The sequence below is a fragment of the Coturnix japonica genome, chromosome 10 (genome assembly GCF_001577835.2).
Source record: "Coturnix japonica isolate 7356 chromosome 10, Coturnix japonica 2.1, whole genome shotgun sequence".
Classification (NCBI taxonomy): Eukaryota; Metazoa; Chordata; class Aves; order Galliformes; family Phasianidae; genus Coturnix; species Coturnix japonica.
The window spans coordinates 1,513,961-1,531,538 of record NC_029525.1 but is presented as its reverse complement, the minus strand read 5'-3'; the positions used below and the strand labels follow the sequence as shown (position 1 = coordinate 1,531,538).

Here is a 17,578-nt window from a genome sequence, read left to right as displayed (position 1 = left end):
AGCTTTAAGTTTCTGAGAGACTGATGGCAATATGACCTGCTAAATTTAAGGGTTGGAACTCTTGGTTCTAGAACTCCAGTTCTGTCTGATTTTTCTTTTTTCTTTTTCTTTTTTTTTTTCCTTCCTTTTCAAGTGAGCAACAAAATATGACTGTCTAAAGCATGCCTTATTTAGCCTCTCCTGCAAGGATGACCTAGTCAGATAAACTTTAATACCGCTTCAGTGTAGAAGGTGTAAACTATTTTGGGCTTGATGTGCTGTGAATGTTGCTTATTTTATTTTTTTCCCCTCCTTACTATATTTAAACATTAGAAGTAGTAAATTGGATCACGCATGCGCCATTTTTTACTTACCGTAGCTGTTAAATTGGCAAAGCTCAAAAACGCACTGCTGCCATCTAGTGATATTTTTTGTAAAGTACGGCGAGACTGACAAATATATACAGTATATATTTATATTTGGGGGGAGGAGAAAAACCAAAATCCAGTATAATCGTGTTTCATTTTGAAGCTGCTGATGTTCATTCCTTACTGTACGTCTGGTAGATGAGAGGGGTGATGCTGTTCTGGTGCATAGAGAAGGAATTCTAAGTTGAAATATATCTTAAGGGCTTAACCTATATAGAGAAACTCGGGTGTCCTGCGGTCAGCCTTCAGAAGCCGGAACAGTTGGACAAGGTGGTGGTGAAATGCAGTTGAAACGAAAACAAAACTTCAGTTTATAAATATATATATATGATTGCTTTTTAAGTGATTTTTTTTTTTTTTTGTTAACTCATGTAAATTCTCGAATCCTTTTGCACTGATGTGTTCAACATATTCTTGTACATTCAATTCAGGCAAACTTTTATAAGTTTTTTTTTGTTTGTTTAACTGAAACGTTACGGCATGGTGATATTCTATGCAACTAGTTATCTTCAGTTTGACACTGTAACTTCTCATGATTTAAAGATTGTAGAAATAGACCTAACAGGGTTCTCATGATGTGCGTAACTGTAGATGCATGAACTTGTGTTCTGTGTATTTGTTGAAGTGCAATGATGTATAAAACAAAACAAAACAAAAAAAGTGGATTCACCTGTTTTTAAAAATAAAACACTGACAAAAACGTGTGAGACTTCCACATATTTAATGGCATGTCAGCTACGCTGCGTACCTTGGAGCGGCGTTGCACGCGGCTCAGCCTTCCGTCAGCTTTTTCAGTTCCTTCTCCACGTCCTCCACAAAGGCTGGGAAGTGCTGGTCCATCAGGCATAAGCGGATGAAGGGTCCCAGGTCTCGTGCGCTCCACGCTGAATGCCGGTACACCAGGGGCAGCTCCAACTCGTGACTTAGCACAGACTGCAAAGGAACAACACAGCTGTTGCACTGATCTCGTACAGACAAGGTAGCGCCACGTGGGTTTTGTAACGATGCAGCTACGTCAGGTTTTTCCTTCGGCATTTAATAAAGATGCATCTGCCTTGTTATTACACCGCTTGAATACTTTCAGTCCTGTATGACTTACATATGGAATGCCTCTCTCATATCTAACTTCAATTCCAGCAGAGCTGCCAGTGCAGGAGTTACCTCAGAAATGTCAGTTTCCTGGGTAATGTGGTTCCCAGTCAGTGCATTCTGTGCAAGAGAAAAGGATCCTGTGCAAAGGGTGTGTGTGCAGTGCCATGAGGTGTGTAGATGCAGCTGGAGGTGAGTGGTCACTGTGTTATGGAGGGGTCTGCCGTTGGGTTAATGGGCTTTGGATGCCCAGTGTGGCTTCAGCAATGGGGCATCCTCCTGTGGGCCTCCTCCTGTGGGCAGCTCAGGACTGCTGTTGGCTCCTCCAGCTTGCATTGCTTGAACATTGAGCGAGCAAGGGCAGGCAGACTGTGCTGACGTGTAGAATACAGCTGTGTCTGCGTGCACTGAAAAGGACCCCTCCTACTTTTAGTAATGGTAGTGATTCACACAGAAGTCCTGCTGTTTGTTGTCCTGGCTCATGTTGTTGTCTCTGAAAATGCTTCTAAAAAACACTGCTGGAGAGAATACCTGAGATTGAAGCTCCTGCCACCTTCTGGGGGTGGCGGAAATGGGGAAATGCAGCTCCAGAGTGTTCTAGAGCAGCAGTGGGATGGGTGTCTCCAAAGCTGAACTGCGGAAAGAAGCTTAGCCCTGAATGAACTTTCCAATTCCAGGGCATGGGAGATCTCAGCTCACAGCACAGTTGTGTTAAGCTGAATAAAAAGTGTACAAGGGCAAGTAGTGGATGATGTGTAAAACCGTATCGAGGAGCCTTGTGGGAGGGAGTTTTCTAGTGACTCAAGGGAGAAATGGATTACAGCACGTGGCAAATGAAAGCCTCATGGGCAGAAAGCTGTGCTCAGAAGCGGGGATAATGCACCCACCTTACACAGGACTGAAGAATGGCGGGTTTTAGTTTTGTTGGTACAGATAGTAGCCCTGATGGCATCCTGCTGTTCAATGAAGACACTTGCAGGTGTTTATAGCACGAAACAGCTTTCTCTGCACCTGAGTTTCACTTGCAGGACCCAAACTATTTGATCTTTCCTTGTTACCTGTGCTAGCTGCATTGTGGATCTTCTTTCTCCAAAGTTTGTGAAGGAATCTGGCAGAGGCTCATCTGCCTAGAAAACATCAAATGCAAATACGGGTTTGTTACCAAGAAGAGTGTGAGCGCGTGCAGGAAGGGAAGCAGTTTCATTTAGAGAAACTAAGGGATGAGTGTGCTCAGCTACCTTGAGCAGTAAAAAGGCATCTCTTTTTATGGAACCTGAAAGCATATCTGTTAAAGTCTTTAAAAATGAAAGATGGGGAACAACGGGCCTGGAACCAAACTGTCATATCTAAGGCAAGGCAACTTGTAAACTACTTGCTGGAACTAACTTTAAATAAACACGTGAACGCTCCCCAGGAGCATCCTCTGTCACCTCCCAGGGGTTACACCACTGAAAAGATGGTTTGGGGTGGCAGTTCATCTTAGGAGTGAGGTTTTCAGTCACTTCTGGAGCGATGCTGTTAGCATGACTACTGGTGTTCAACAGTATTCTGCCATTAAATACTTCCTTCTGTTATTTTAACTCATCAGGAAATGAGTGAAATCTAAAGCACAGAGAAATCAGCAGTATATTCAACAGCCCTCCTCCAGTTTTCTCTACCAAATATTGTTTCCACTGTCCAGCAATAGGATTTTTCCTGTATTTTCTTGAAAATGATGAAGCTGAAAACTTTGCTGTTCCCATTACTGTTGATATATCATCACACAGCTGAGAGGTTTCCTGGCTGAGTTAGCTACAGCAGTGCTTTTCAGAGCTGGTGTTGAGATCCTCTGAATACCCAGGAGTGTGTATTTAAGAATTAGGCATCCTCAGAAGCACTATCTGCCTCTGTTACCTTAAATCTTTGCTGTGGGGAGGAGAAACATCATTTTCCTACCCTGAAATCACTTCTAAATGTGTCAGGTTAGCTAAAACGGATGTGATGACTGTATTTACAGTTAATAAAACTGCAAAGGAGTGGGTAAATACAAAAAAAAGAGCATTTAAGTCACAGTTACTTAAATGGCTCTGACTGTTTCTATAAGCAGCACAATTCAGCTGGAAAGCTGCAAGGTGGTTCCCAACTTGGCAAGATAAAAGCCATGTTTAAGCACTGTTCTGTTAACCTTTTTTCAGGCTTCTTAAGCAGGAATATGATAGCCAGCTTCTGTCACTGCCTCCCAGAACGGCTGTACTTACTACATGTAGAGCTGATGTATTTTGTTCGGTATCCTCAACTTGGCTGTGACTGTAACAGAGGTTCTGGCTTAGTTCATCAGCCTCGTGAACTGGCACATACTCTGTGAGTTTCTGGACGCAGCTGCAGCAGTGCTCCAGCGTCTGCTCTTCTGAATCCCCACCAAACTGAACCCGGAACATGCGGCATTCGTTCTGCTGAAAAATCAGGGAGAAATTAATTTAACTGCTCATCCATCCACTCAACGTATTTTGATTTAATTAAAACCTCTATTAGATATAGTTAGATAGAAGCTGATTAATTCTTGGATCACTGCTCCATCTTAAAGACAAAGAAACAAGTTTTCCTTGCTGTATCTTTATTATCTCAGCAGCTGAACGAGAATATAATCCCCAGTCTGAAAGCCAGCAAAAATAGAGAAAATGGCAAGCAAACAGGGTCACCTGTCAACTAATTAAAGGTCTGTCCAAGAGAATGTGCATTGCTGTGTTTGCAGCAAGGTTTAAGGTCTTATTGTTGCTGGAAATAGTATCTTTTAAGGGTGCACCAGTTCTGACCAGTTACTGGTAAAAGAAAATGAGACGACTCTAAAGCAAGCACAGGTCATCTGGCATCTGAGCTAAGAGTTCTGGGAACTACCAAATGGATTTAGGATTTATGTCACCATGAGCATCAGACCCAGCCTCACCCACCCAGCGAACCCATGCGCAGCTAAGCATAAATTCAGTGCAGCGTTACGGCTGAGTGCTGTTCTTTGAACCAAGTTAATGCAGATAAGGAGTGAAAAACAGTGAAATGCTTCAGCATAAGTACTGCACCAATGGAAGGCTACTCTGTAATCAGCTCCCTGAAATCATTCCCTTTAAACTCTCGTGCTGAGGAACAGCCTTAGCCTGTGCTCTAACAGTGATGCTGACTGACGTTCAGAGTGGCTTGGTGCACTGTCCTCCACACAAAATGGCAGACGCACACACACACAGTCTTCCTGTTTAGTAGAGAATGGCACCAAGTACTAAAAACAAAGCAGCTGGGCAAAACTGACCCCGGTGTAAGTTGTGGTACTGAACAATAGTATTGTTTAAAATGCATGAAGAGCCTGTTGGGCACAGTAACTGTCCTGATCACATTCAGCTGTAAGGCTGATAGATACCGAATGCTCTTGTTTGTAGGTTGTATTTCTTGGACTTAGTTTGGTCTTGAAATTGCAAATATAAAATACATTTTAGGTAGCAGGAAAAGAGCGACTGCTGCAGTTCATGTGAGCCCTCAGCTTTCTTCAGATTTCAAGTTTCATTTCCTCCCATTAATGAAGGAGTCATCTGAGTCAAGAAAAGGTAACTGAGAACTGACCTGTGGATGGATATACGCCAGGAAGGTCAGTTCTCATTAACATGAGAAAACGGTAACTTGCTTCTAAATTTGAATTCTTTTTGAAGGCTTTAAAAGAAGACCATTGTTAGTTGCCTCTACAGCCCCCAGGTTATGAACAGAAGACTTTGTGAACTTGTTTTTTTTCCCTTCATGGAAAGATGCTAGCATGCACCTGATAGATACGGCTTCATAATTACATACGTATGTGAATATGCATGTATTCCATGGAACGAGGTTCCCAGCAGTACATCTGAAAGGTAAATCCTTTGCTTATCTTGAATATAAGTATGTTAAGTTTCTCAAAGTTTAGGAATGCTGTCGGCCAGCTGAGAGCCCTACTGAACAAGTACTTGTAAGAAACCAGCAAGCATCACTGAAAACTTAGTACTAATAACTACAAATGACTAATGAAGTCAGGCTGAAAGAGAGGAGCTCAGGGTGAGACAGAAATCATAATGCAATGCTAATCTGCATGTGTCCTGTAGTTGTTTTGTGCCCTCAAATATAGGAGGAGGTGTTTGAAAACACTGCTTGCTTTCACTGTTTAAATGCCTTCTGCTTCCTCTTGTACAATTCTTGTCCTTCTTTAGGTTTTCCAGGGCTGAGACAACCCTCTGCACAGCGTGGCTTCCCTCCTGTATTTGTGTTACTTGTTTTTTTTAACACTTTTTTGAACAATAGCACAGAATCTGCATACACTGACAGCACTTATGGGTTTGTTTCAGCTCTAATTTAGGGTACAAACTAGAGAAACTGTATGACAGGACCATTGCAATACCATTAAGTCCACTTTAAGTCATGAGAATTTATGGCAAGTAAACATTCAGACGCAGTGCATTCATTGAAGACAACATTAATATTCCTTGTTTCCTGAAAGCTTTCCCTTGGATATTTGTTGGAGCCCCGGAATCACAGTGTTGTTGGCTTTGTTTCTTGTGAGATGCAGCAGAGTCCCTTAGTGCTGCGCTGAGGAGGCGGTTCTGTTCGCTGTGAAGGAAACTGATCATCTTCTGATTCATCAGAGCTAATTATTCTGCAACAGCTCAACAGTCTTCTTTGGTACTGTACATTTCATAACAATAATCTGAGAAAAACCAGACAGCAAAAGTGTTTTGGGTTCAGGCAAACATAACCCATGAATTCAAAACAGCTGAAGGTACCTATTTTTGTATTTCTTAGTGCCACTGCTTGTCTAGGCTCATTCTGAAACAGGGAGAGCCCTTAGCTTGCAGTTAGCAAGGCATCCCCCTCTGCAAACAATACTGTTTGGTTTGTAACCTGTGTAAAAAAATAGCTGTGCATCTGTCAGAGAAGATACCAGGTAAAAGATGCAAAGAGAAAAGGACTTCTTACAGTTTTCATCTATCCTGGATATTGCTGTGTGCAATTACAATAACCTGCTGTGAACCTCTTACAGGAGTTCCTGTCAGGGGGGGAATGCCAGAACAACTTGGAGCACTTGTTTTCATGCCTTCATAGTTCTGTGAATGATTCAAAGAGTTCGTAGTGGTCTCTAGCAGCCACCAAGCTTATCTCTTTCCAAAACTCCTGTTTCTAACCTAACAGTGAATTCCCTCACCAGGTAAAGAGAGTTAAACTGGATGCAGTTGTTTGGGCTGAAACATGTTCAGGTTGGGAGATGGATTCCAAAAGAAATACTAGCCTAGCTGTCCTAGCAGCTAACTCTGAGGCTGAAAGCCTCGTGGAACAGCGGGTACAAAAGACCTGAACTTAATTTGATCCAGGTTTGTTTCATACCTAAAGTAAAACAACAAAGAAGAGCAAAGAAAAAAACACCGGCACCTTTAATTTATCCACACAGTTTATGTGATCTCATAGTTCCTGGTTTAATTTATCTAGTATTAAGAAACATCAGCCAGCCAGAACTGATAGCAATTAGAAATAGTGCATTGTAACTCCCTACCTTTGACTGAGCATGAAGCAGCAGGCAGTCTGCTCGTCTTGCAATCCTTAACCACTTCTGGGAATCAATTAATGAGAAGCCCTCCTGAAACAAAGCAGAGCACAAACTACTTGCACAGCAAACTCACTGTGCTCCAAAGTACACGCTCAAACGATGCGATATAATGCAAACCCTAATGAAGATGACTGTCGTCTCAGTACAGACATTTTTGTATCTATCAAACAAGTGTCAATAAGTAATTTTTACCACACTGAATTAAATTGGAATCGGTAGCTCCAGTAACAACTGTCATGGCACATTCTAATTTCCATATATATTTAGCGTGCACGTTATGAAAGTGACCTTGAGATGCACAATGAGCCCAGCCAAAGCAGAGCTTCCAACTCTCCTCCCAAAGCCCGTGAAGTTGCTGGAGAAGGCAGCAGAGGGCAGGCAACCCCGACTAATGGGACAGCGTGCATTTACCCGAGGGCCAGGCAGGCATTTCTTCAGATGGGATCCAGGTAAACAAGCAGCAGCTTGGATAACTTGGTATTTTTATACTCCAGTTCCATTCACTGCCCTTCTCTACAAATGCGGCAGACCGCTCAGCAGCACAAGGACTTATTTCCCTCATTTCAAGCTGTAAAAGTTGAGTATGTTTCACACCGAAGGGGATATCTACATTCTCTAAACATATTGGTCCGTTCGGAGCTGCTCGCTCTGGTTAAGCAGCTGGGCTGAGTCCTGGACAACCAAACCACCCAGGAAAGAATGTGAGTTGGAGCAGGGCTGTGTCCTACCCACTGCCCCGTCCCCCAGTGCCATTGGAGAAGCAGTTCTGATACTACCCTTTCACTAGGCCACTTGCTTCAGCTCCCAGCTGCTCCCACTTAGTCTGTCCATTTCAGCCACTTACTGCTTGAGATGCACACGGTCTGTTTGTTTACATGTAGCTGTTCCCATAGTAAGCCTATTTTTATAGCATTTTTCCTTTCTCCGTAAGACATACGTAGAACAAATGTTTTCTCCTTAAAATAATCACCATTTTCATAGAGATCATAAAAAGCAGCTCATGTTTAACTTTCCTACCAATTACTTCACTGATGTTTCCCAGGTTGTCCTTTGTTTATATGCCCTGTTTCTGAGGTAAAGCAAGCTGGAAAAATAAACAGCATTTAGCATTATTTATGTGTACCTAATTATTCAACTCCAAATTTAATTAACTGCAATTGAATTTTCTTCAAGTTTAATTAACTAAATGAAGGACAAAACAGAAAGAGCTTCCTTTCCTCTTGCACATCTGGGTGACTGTATATTGCCAAGCAGGAAAAAGCCTAAAAATAGTTGAAACAAATAGGAAAATTCAGTGCGTGACTTGAGCAGTACAACAGAGCTGATTTGGTGCAGGCAAGCTAACAGCACAAGAAGAGGGGCTGTTCTGGCTAAACTCAGTTGCACACAACTACTCAGATTGGGCTCCACCATTAAATCCCTTATGCTGGTAACTGGATCAGCTTTAAATCCACTGTTGATGTGTGCACAGAGAAACAAGTACTACCAGCAGCTCCATGATGCCATCCTGCGCATGCGCAGAACAAAGCAGCGGGCAGGCAACACCAATACCTGCTTTGCATTCAGAGTGGAGCACAGCTGAGCAGCATTGGTGCGAGCAAAGACAGATGGCAGCAGGAGATTAATTGGGAACTGAGACAGAAAGGCGAGGTAAAATTGGGCAGGAACAAAAGACTTCAGTGTTTGCAGTCTGAAGATAGAAGTGGCAGTAATTTTCTAAGTTTGATGTTTAGTTTTCAGTTGTGCATATACTCCTTAATGTCATTCTCCGGGGTCATGCTTGTATGAACGCTGCATAAAGGAAAACAATTTCATGCATCTGTGACAAAAATCGAAGCCCCTCTGAGGGTGGATCCTGAGAAAAAATAAATGACAGCAAAAAAACAAAGCAAGACATTTCCCAGGCATTTTGGGAACAGGATGAAACGTGACCACATCACCCAAGAGGCGGAGAAGCCAATAATGCTGGTGCAGATTGACATCCAAATAGTCCTGTCATTAACTGGGAAAGACTTCTGTTCTGATTTGACATTTCAGCATTCATGAAGTTGCTGGATAACGAGGCCCTTGTTCTGTGGTGCAAGGTATTGCTTCTTGTTAGCACTATTCTGTCATCTAGAAACCCCTGAGTGCTGAGCAACATGTGAGCACGGCTAGAAAACTGCTTTATTTTTTTCGTTAATGACCATGAAATGAAATGAAATTTCTTTAATGACCATCTGAATTCCAACCTAAATCCAGAAGGTGTGAATATTAAACTCCAAACGTAACTCAATTCAAGCCCCTGTTATTAAGACTCACTAGAGTCTATTCAGACTAAGTAGAGTTGCAGAATCTGAAGATGCCTTCCTTACTTCTGCATCTGTCTCTGTGATCTAAATACTGCCACAGTGTCCCTGGGTAACTCCACACATAGCAGAAGCCCTGTGCTTTGCAGGCTGTGTGTAACACAGATCTTACCTGCTGTAAGCATCAGCCACATCTTCAGAATACTGAATAGGAAGTGGAAAGGGGAAAAGGCCAAAAAGTCGTAGCAGACAGACTGCAAGCTAAGGAGGAATAAAAGGATGTTAAGCTCTGTTATCTCTCTGCGTGCAATTTCTTCACCCCCAGTCTCTTAGAAGCCAGATTTTGAATGCTGCTGTTAACCAAATACCAGCACACACCTGAGATAACCGTGCACAGGGGACTCAGTAAGTGACGAATGTCCTTTGCCAAAGCACTGGGTGCAGGAGCACTCACTGCCAGGCATTCACTTTCTACCAAGAGCTCCCATAGACGCATACATGCCCCTGAAGGAGCAAACAACGAAACTAAAACCCTAACTCAGGACAAACCTGGATACATTTCCAAGTTAGAACTTGAAAAAAAATATATACCTTGTTAAAGCAACACTTTATCTTAAACTCTAACTACAGGTGAATTTGCTTAGTAGAATAAAGGCCAAAAGAATAGTACAGATCAGAACCCCTTGAAATTAATTATCACTGCTAGTCATCACTGTACAACAGGAATGCATCATTATAGCAAGTATAAACGGGGAAACTAATGTACAAAGACATTCAGCTTATCCAAAATGAACATGTCAACAGGATATGTTGAAATAAGCTGACATTTAAGTTTGGTACCTCAGTTTCAGGCACTCCAAAGAACATCAGAATGGCTGCTGAACACTTGCCTAATTCATGAGGTTAGAAGCTACTGCAACCTGTGAACTGTTCACTTACTGGAAGTCAGGAGGAGACCAGGAAGGCTCTAAGGACACTTAACATACAGTTCCAAAGATCAGGTCGCAAATCAATTACTCTGGATTCATTTTATCCTATTAAATAAGCCCTTGTCACAGTTTCAATTTGTTTCATTTGTAGGGTACTAATAATTCTAGCGCTGGAATTAATTGCATCCAATAAAGCACTGAAGTAAAATGTTCACGATGTGTGATTTGAAGGAAGGACAGGAAATAAAGTATACAACTGTGCAGCATACGCTGAACACAGTGTGTCCTCAGAGCATGGCCAGAAACTGCTGGAGAGGCTGCGGAGGTATTCCTGTTAAAATTCCATTGCCTACAGTGTGCAGGAATGAGATTTTCCTACCCTAAGATACACCATCTGTTAGGCAACACTGCAAAAACAGCTCCTATAAATATGTTATGAGATTTAATTCTGAATGAAATACTGAAAATCACGAACAACCCCCCGCTTTGATATACATTAGGCACAATGGATTTTTATCTTCCAGGCTGCAAAGTTTCATTTACCCTCCTCTACATCCCATCTGGTTGATCACAGGTAGTCATTTCTGGATGTGTCATTACAGAATATTTAAAACAGCCTTGAAAACATTCCCATTCCTTGAAAGTCTTCTCATTCCAGTAAATAATTCAGTTTCTTTGGGCAACTGATGGAAAAGCTGGACTTGCACACAATCACTTTTGCCAGCAGCTTGGACTTGCTTTGATCAGCAGTTCCAGAGCGTTTTCAGGTACTGAAGTTATGATGTCAAAACAACAGCACCTGTAAGACTGCTGTACGTATTAAAGCTGTTATACGTGAACATTTTGTAACTGCTTTAGAAACGTTCTTCTTACAGACAGATCGGTGTCACCTGGCTCCAAATAGCTGCTTTTTTTTTTTTAAAGATAAAATTTTTTAACACTCCTGCTTTAAGAAAGCAGTAAGGACTGCAAGAACACAAGGATAAACATTTAAGAGGAAGATATGTTGATGTAAAGTCAGGAACTCCTGAGTGTTCTTCTCCAAATGGATGAGCTTAATTCAGCCATTGCTGAAGTACACATTTCCATTTGTGAACTGTTTTTCACCTCAGTTTCCTGCAAATGGAGATGTACTGAAAGTTTTCCATAAATGGACCTGATCAGCACCGAGTCCAATGAACGCTGACATTTACTGCAGAAGAATGACAAAAGAGCATTTCTATATGAAAGACAAAGCCTGAAATCAACACTTTTCAGTATGAAAGTGATTCTATTTTTCCTAGACTTTTAAAAGGATCCACCCACAGTCTCACTAACATAACCAAGAACTCGCTGGCTGCTAAAAAGGTTCATTTTGGCTTTTATAAAACACGCCACTGAAGAACAGATGTACTCTGACTTTTCTTAAAGAAAACAGAAGGTACAAAACAAACCAGCATGAATCCATTATCGCACCGATTTTTGTATGTTCCAATTTTACACTAGAAGAGGTGAGAATGTATCATACTACGGTATTGTCCATTTTAAAATATTGATCACTTTTGTCATAAATGATTGATTAAAACTGGATTGAAGGGTGACCTCTTTGTGGACTACAGCTCCCTCACAAGGGGGACTGGAGAGGCAGGTACTAATCTCCTCTCTCTGGTGACCAGTGACAGAACCCAAGGGAGGAAGGAAGCTGGCTGTCAGGATCAGGTTCTTCACCAGGGGATAGTTGGGCACTGGAACGAGCTCCCCAGGGCAGTGGGCACAGCTCCAAGCTGCTGCAGAATAAGAAGCATGTGGACAAGTCTCAGACAGGTAATCTGGTTTTTGGGTGGCTCTGTGTAGAGCCAGGACTTGGGCTCGATGATCTTTATGGGTCCCTTCCAACTCAGGATATCCTATGGTTCTTTTTTAACCTGTTACTTAGGTTCGTGTTGAGTCTCTTGGAGTTGGACAAGGTTTCATTTACTGCTGTGATTAGATTAAACAAATAAATTGGGAACATTCACTGTATAATGAATTCTTGAATTTAAAAGATTCCGTTCATTCTTGGATTACCACTAGAGGCCTTACAGATATAAAGACATAGAGCTACAATAACCATTGTCTGGTTACCTCAAAACCAGGAACCTGTAGTACATCAGAAGGTCTGAAAAGCAGGGATTAGAAGATGGATCAGAAGACTTGGTATCAACAATTTTTAAAGGATGTCGTTACTACATAGCATGAAACAGTTCTTTAAGCACAAAGGGAAATTGCTTCAAAATAAAAGAGAGGAGACATTGGCACAGGTTGCCCAGAGAGGCAGTGGTGCCCCATCCCTGCAGACCCCAGGGTCAGGCTGGGGGGCTCTAAGCACCTGATGTGCTGTGGGTGTCCCTGTGCATTGCAGGAGGTTGGACTGGACCTTTATTGGTGCCTTCCAACTCAAACAATTCTGTAATTTCCATCAGAGGGAATTTCAGTGCAAGCAAGGCAGCATGTATGTGTTGCTGAACACCTTGTCCTTGAAAAGGAAATACTCAGCAGCCCATGGGAGTAAGTAGAAATGAACACACACCTTAAAAATCTCAGCTGCGTACTTCCCACAATTGCAGAACTCTATCAAACTTGATATGTTCCCTCTGGAGCAAAACTTGTGAATTTCATATTGTCCTGTGTGACAAAATGTCCATTATAATGGACCCCCAGTGAGAAGATGTGGTCTGTGACAGATTCAGAGGAGATCTATGTATTTAGCCATGCAAAGCCTGTTTAAATGTTGTGGCAGGTTTCTGACAACAGCTGGGAGCTGGAGCCTACAGGGAGATAGCACCAGTGAGATTAACCACTTCTACAGTCTGCTTATTTCTACAGCAACAACAGAGACCGCAGAACGTGGCAATTTTCTTGTTACACTGCATCTCAACAAGATCTTTGTGTAATCTCACCAGCAGCCTGTGCAGTTCCAGCTTGAGTGATACTGAAATGACCCTGAATTTCTAGTGTCCCTGTGTGCTACCTGAATAAAACTGTTCAGAGATTTGGTAATGCTCACACATACTGTGATAGCAATGCTGTTATCAGCTTCTGGCCCACAGCATTGCTGCCTGTGCTGGTTGACGATAGTCACTGCTTTACTGAATAGATTCCATAGTCTGGTCTTCACAGACTGACAGGATGCCTGTGGATTGGGATTGTCCTAAGCACAAGAATTTTATCACAGCACATTAGTCCTGCATGGCACTGAGGAAAGGTTTTTAAATGCATACATTACCAATTTTGTACACTGTCTTTGCCAGGTGTAGTCTTCAAAGTGCTACAGCTCTTCTTACTTCAGTTGCCTCTGTATTAACCATCTATACATTCAATTACTCCTTATTCACTGAATCCTAGAATATCCTGAGTTGAAAGGGACCCATAAGGACCACTGAGTCCAACTACTGACTCCACACAACATCAACACTCAAAATATGCTGAAATATCTTTCATTTTTACCTTATCCAAAAACATTCAATGTGTCTTTCTTAACTGTGTAAACCAAACGCCGTGTCTGGCCCAAAGGGCATCCAGACACCTCCTTGTTATCTCATTCATCACCTATTTCATACACTTAACACACCCAAAAGTAAAGGATACCTTGACATTTTAAACTGAATCTTGAAATCTGGAATATCTACATGGGACACTCCCTCCGTGCTTTTATTCTTTAAGTATAAGACTTCTTAAGAGGCACAGCAAAAACTAAGTTCTAACCTTATACATACTCACTTACACGTTCTATTTAAAAATACATATATTTAGTAGTACAGCATTTTCTGTTGGCTCATCATGACCTTCTAGTATTTTTAACAGCCAATTCCTATTTATTTGCTATTTATGTATATGTATATTCCTATATGTTTGCTGTCATCACTGAGTACTGATGTTCTGCACCACAAAGTGGATACCACCTTCCAGGACAGGCTTCTCTGCTGCGGGGAATGGAGTAATCTCAGCATCAAACCAATTCCTTCAAGGTGAGTTGTTCAATGGTATCTTCACTGTTAGTGAACAGTCCTACTGAAGCACAGAATTGATTGACACAATCTGATGTTGTTATTTTGCCTCCCAAGGATGTAAGAGGGATGTTAGGCTACTCAACATCAAAAGCAACCAAACAAAAACATGCTATGTGATAAATCAAATTATCAGCACCAGAATACTAACAGGTGGCTGGCAAGAAACTAGCTGGAGCAGATGGCAAATCTTCCAAAAAGTTGTATTTTTATCCCTTTCTTAAGAGTATATTGTTTTTCTTAGGCTGAAGGATTACACTGGACAAAAAGAAGTGATAGCATTTAGCACTTACCAGTACTGTTCTTCCTTGGGAAATAAAGAAATGGCCAGAAACAACAATGGTAAGGATAAGATGACCAGACTCCTCATTTGATTCAAAAACCTTTAGAAAGATTGACAAAGTAAAGACACAGCCTTTTAAGTGCAGAATAAGATGCTTCTGAGTGCAAAACGAAAGGTTTCCGAATCTGTTGCCAGCAGTCAGGGGAAAAGCTGAGAGACCTGGGACTGCTGAGTTTGGAGGAGGCTGGAGGGGGGTCTGATCAGTGCTTAACAATACTTAAAGTGTGGGAGACAAGTGGATGGGGCCAAGCTCTTTGTGGTAGTGTGCAATGGCAGGACAAGGGGCAGTGGGCATGGACTTGAACATAGAAGTTTCATATAATATTCTTTGTGTGACAGAGCACAGGCTGCCCAGAGGGGAGGTGTGGAGGAGGTGTCCGTCATCTGGATATGTTCAAAATCCACCTGGGCACACTCCAATGTAACACACTGCAGGGAATCTGCTTTAGCAGGGGTTGGACTGAATAGTGTACAGTGGTCCTTTCCAACCCCCAGTACAACACAGAGGGGCATGGGTGGAAGCACTGAGATGTAACAGGGCAGCACACGAGGGTGGCTCTGTGCCTTAGGGCTCACTGTAGGTGCCCGCTGTGCCCCCGCTGTGGCCGTTTTATGCACAACCACCCTCCAAACCCCTCAGGACTCAGGACAGCAGCGCGGACACCCAGCCCGTCCTCACACACAGGGGCGGCCTCCCCCACACCGTCACCTGCCAGGAGCGATCGCTTCGCTCCCCGTCCTCCTTGTCCGTCGGGGACAGGAAGCGGCCGTAGCGCTTCAGGGGCCACGTCGTGGCGCTGGCGAGGAGGGAGGAGCTGCCCGCCCCGCTCGGCTGCTCGGAGGCTCCATCCACCTGCGAACTGCAGCGCGAACCAGCCCTGCAGGCCGCCATGTGTGAGGAGACACTGACAGACGACAGGGAGAGGAGTGGCGGGCAGTGAGTCCAAAGCTGGGCGGGAAGCAGGAGCCAATAGGAGGGAAGAAAAAGCGCGCGGTGGTTCTCCTCCACCAATCAGCGCGCAGCACAGAAACGAGAGCCAATCCGGCAGCGTGCTCGGGCTCGTGCAGGTCTCTACACGGCGGGCGGGAACGAGCCGTGGTGCTGGTGCTCCTCAGTGTCATGGCGCTGCCTTGCGATGCTGCCGCCTTCCCTTGGAGGGCACCAGGTTTTGGAAGGGAGGCTGTTGCCTATGTCCCAATAACTGGATTGCCGTCATGCAATGCACCGGATTGCAGTTGTACCCATGCTTGTGTAACGCCGTGGAACTTTCTGGTTGTGCTGAGGGAGAGCAGCATAGCCTGAGCCCCGTGCACAGCCGCCATTTTGTGGGCTGTGGGGCTGCTGTGTGGTGTGGACATGGCGGCTGTGGCCCCCTGAGCTCAATGCAACGTCACCCTGGGCAACCTGATCTAGTAAAGGTGTATGTTTGGTGGCCCTGCCAGGCAGGGGGTTGGAACTACGTCATCCTTGAGGTCCCTTCCAGCCCGGGTCATTCTGTGATTCTGTGTGGAAGCCGACCACAGTATCAACACCCATCTTCCTTCAGGTGAAGTATATCCTCAACACCTCATGATGGTTTTCCTAAGCTTTAGGGTACCTTTTTCAGCCCTTGGCTCAGTGCGGTGCTGTCTTTGGTTTGCAGGATTAACACAGTGCTTCTGTGGCACTGAGGTGCGATCTGTGCTAAATATCAGAGGGCAGCTCATCTTTTTCAGTTGGCTGTTGTTGTTCATTTTACCTGTTTCAGGTTCATTTTACCTGTTACAGGTTGCTCCACAGCTACCTGATGTTACACCTTATTGAGGGGAAGAATGATGGTACAGTGACTGGTGGCAGGGCTGCACTTATGTATTTATAGCTCATTTATAGCTGACATCTTGGCTCATTGACAGTGAAAATATATGCTGTAGCCAGGCAGGGTCGCTGTGGGGCATGAAGGAGCCTGAAAGCTGTTGGAATCCATGCTGACCTGTACCAATGTAGGGATGCCTTTTCACCACTGTTAAACTATATGTGTATGTCTGAGGGTGCTATGCTAATAGCATCAGTCTTAGGTCTGGGTATTGCCTACTGCCAGCACTGCAAGATCGGCCAAGACAAGGCATGGCTAATGAGTCATCATTAAGCTTCATTAAATGGAACACATTGCCAGAATAGCTGTGTCTGTTCACCTCAGAAGTAAGCCTTGGTGTTGTAATTTTCTCTCTTTTTAAGACATACCTTTGTTATTCATGAATGTAGTTTCATTTTGCAGCTTGTTCTTTATGTGGCCTTAGGCCGCATGGACACGTGCTGTGTGATAAAGCAAACATTCAGGGTGCAGGGACTTCAACTTGTTGACCATTGAAAGCTCTTAGTTCTGGAGAGACAGAAGCAGAGAGAGGAATAGAAGAGTGTTCCCTTCCTCCTCAGTACTACTTTGTAATACTAACGGCAGTAATAACAGCAATAATAAAAATGTATTACCCTAACTTTATTATTATATATGTTTCCACAAGTTGAACAAGTAATTTATTGAAAAACTAGAGACTACAAGATGCATAAAAGATATAAAATGCCCCTTTTATTGCTTATTTCAGGAAATCTGGAGGTTTCCCTGCGATACTGTCAGCTCATCATCCATTCCCTTCTATCCAGCTGTGCTAAGTGGGATTACTCACAGTGGCATAAATAACAGGCTAGTAAAAATGTTCTATTCAGAATATTGATTTATTGCTTTGATTTTTATACTCAGCTGTGTTACCTGGTGCTTAAGTTGCTTTGTTAGTAGCTGTGTGGCTTCTTCGGTAACTGACAGATTCATTTCCATTAATCAACGTCTCGCATGGTTAATTGGTCCTTCTTTGATCTGAATGGAAGCTGACAGTCAGTAGCCTCACTGCCCGGCTATCTCAGCGCTAATGAAATTACGG

At 43.2% G+C, this 17,578-nt stretch overlaps 2 protein-coding genes across 6 annotated transcripts in view; one reads left to right on the top strand and one right to left on the bottom strand.

The window, feature by feature from the left end:
• The window catches only part of NPTN (neuroplastin), a 44,723-nt gene extending 43,250 nt beyond the window's left edge, over positions 1 to 1,473 (top strand). For 3 of the 5 annotated variants that reach the window (XM_015872616.2, XM_015872614.2, XM_015872618.1), the window contains exon 8: positions 1 to 1,473. The gene's annotated coding sequence lies outside the window, so the exon portion shown is untranslated. The other 2 variants (XM_015872617.2, XM_015872615.2) reach the window with 1 other exon arrangement.
• Positions 1,179 to 15,594, bottom strand: REC114 (REC114 meiotic recombination protein). Its single transcript, XM_015872619.2, has 6 exons — positions 15,375 to 15,594; positions 14,616 to 14,705; positions 7,027 to 7,110; positions 3,734 to 3,925; positions 2,483 to 2,623; positions 1,179 to 1,442 (listed from the first exon to the last, which is right to left on the bottom strand). The coding sequence occupies exons 1-6, from the start codon at positions 15,555 to 15,557 to the stop codon at positions 1,179 to 1,181; spliced, it is 954 nt and encodes a 317-aa protein (XP_015728105.2). The 5' UTR covers positions 15,558 to 15,594.
• Between the last annotated feature and the right edge of the window lie 1,984 nt (positions 15,595 to 17,578).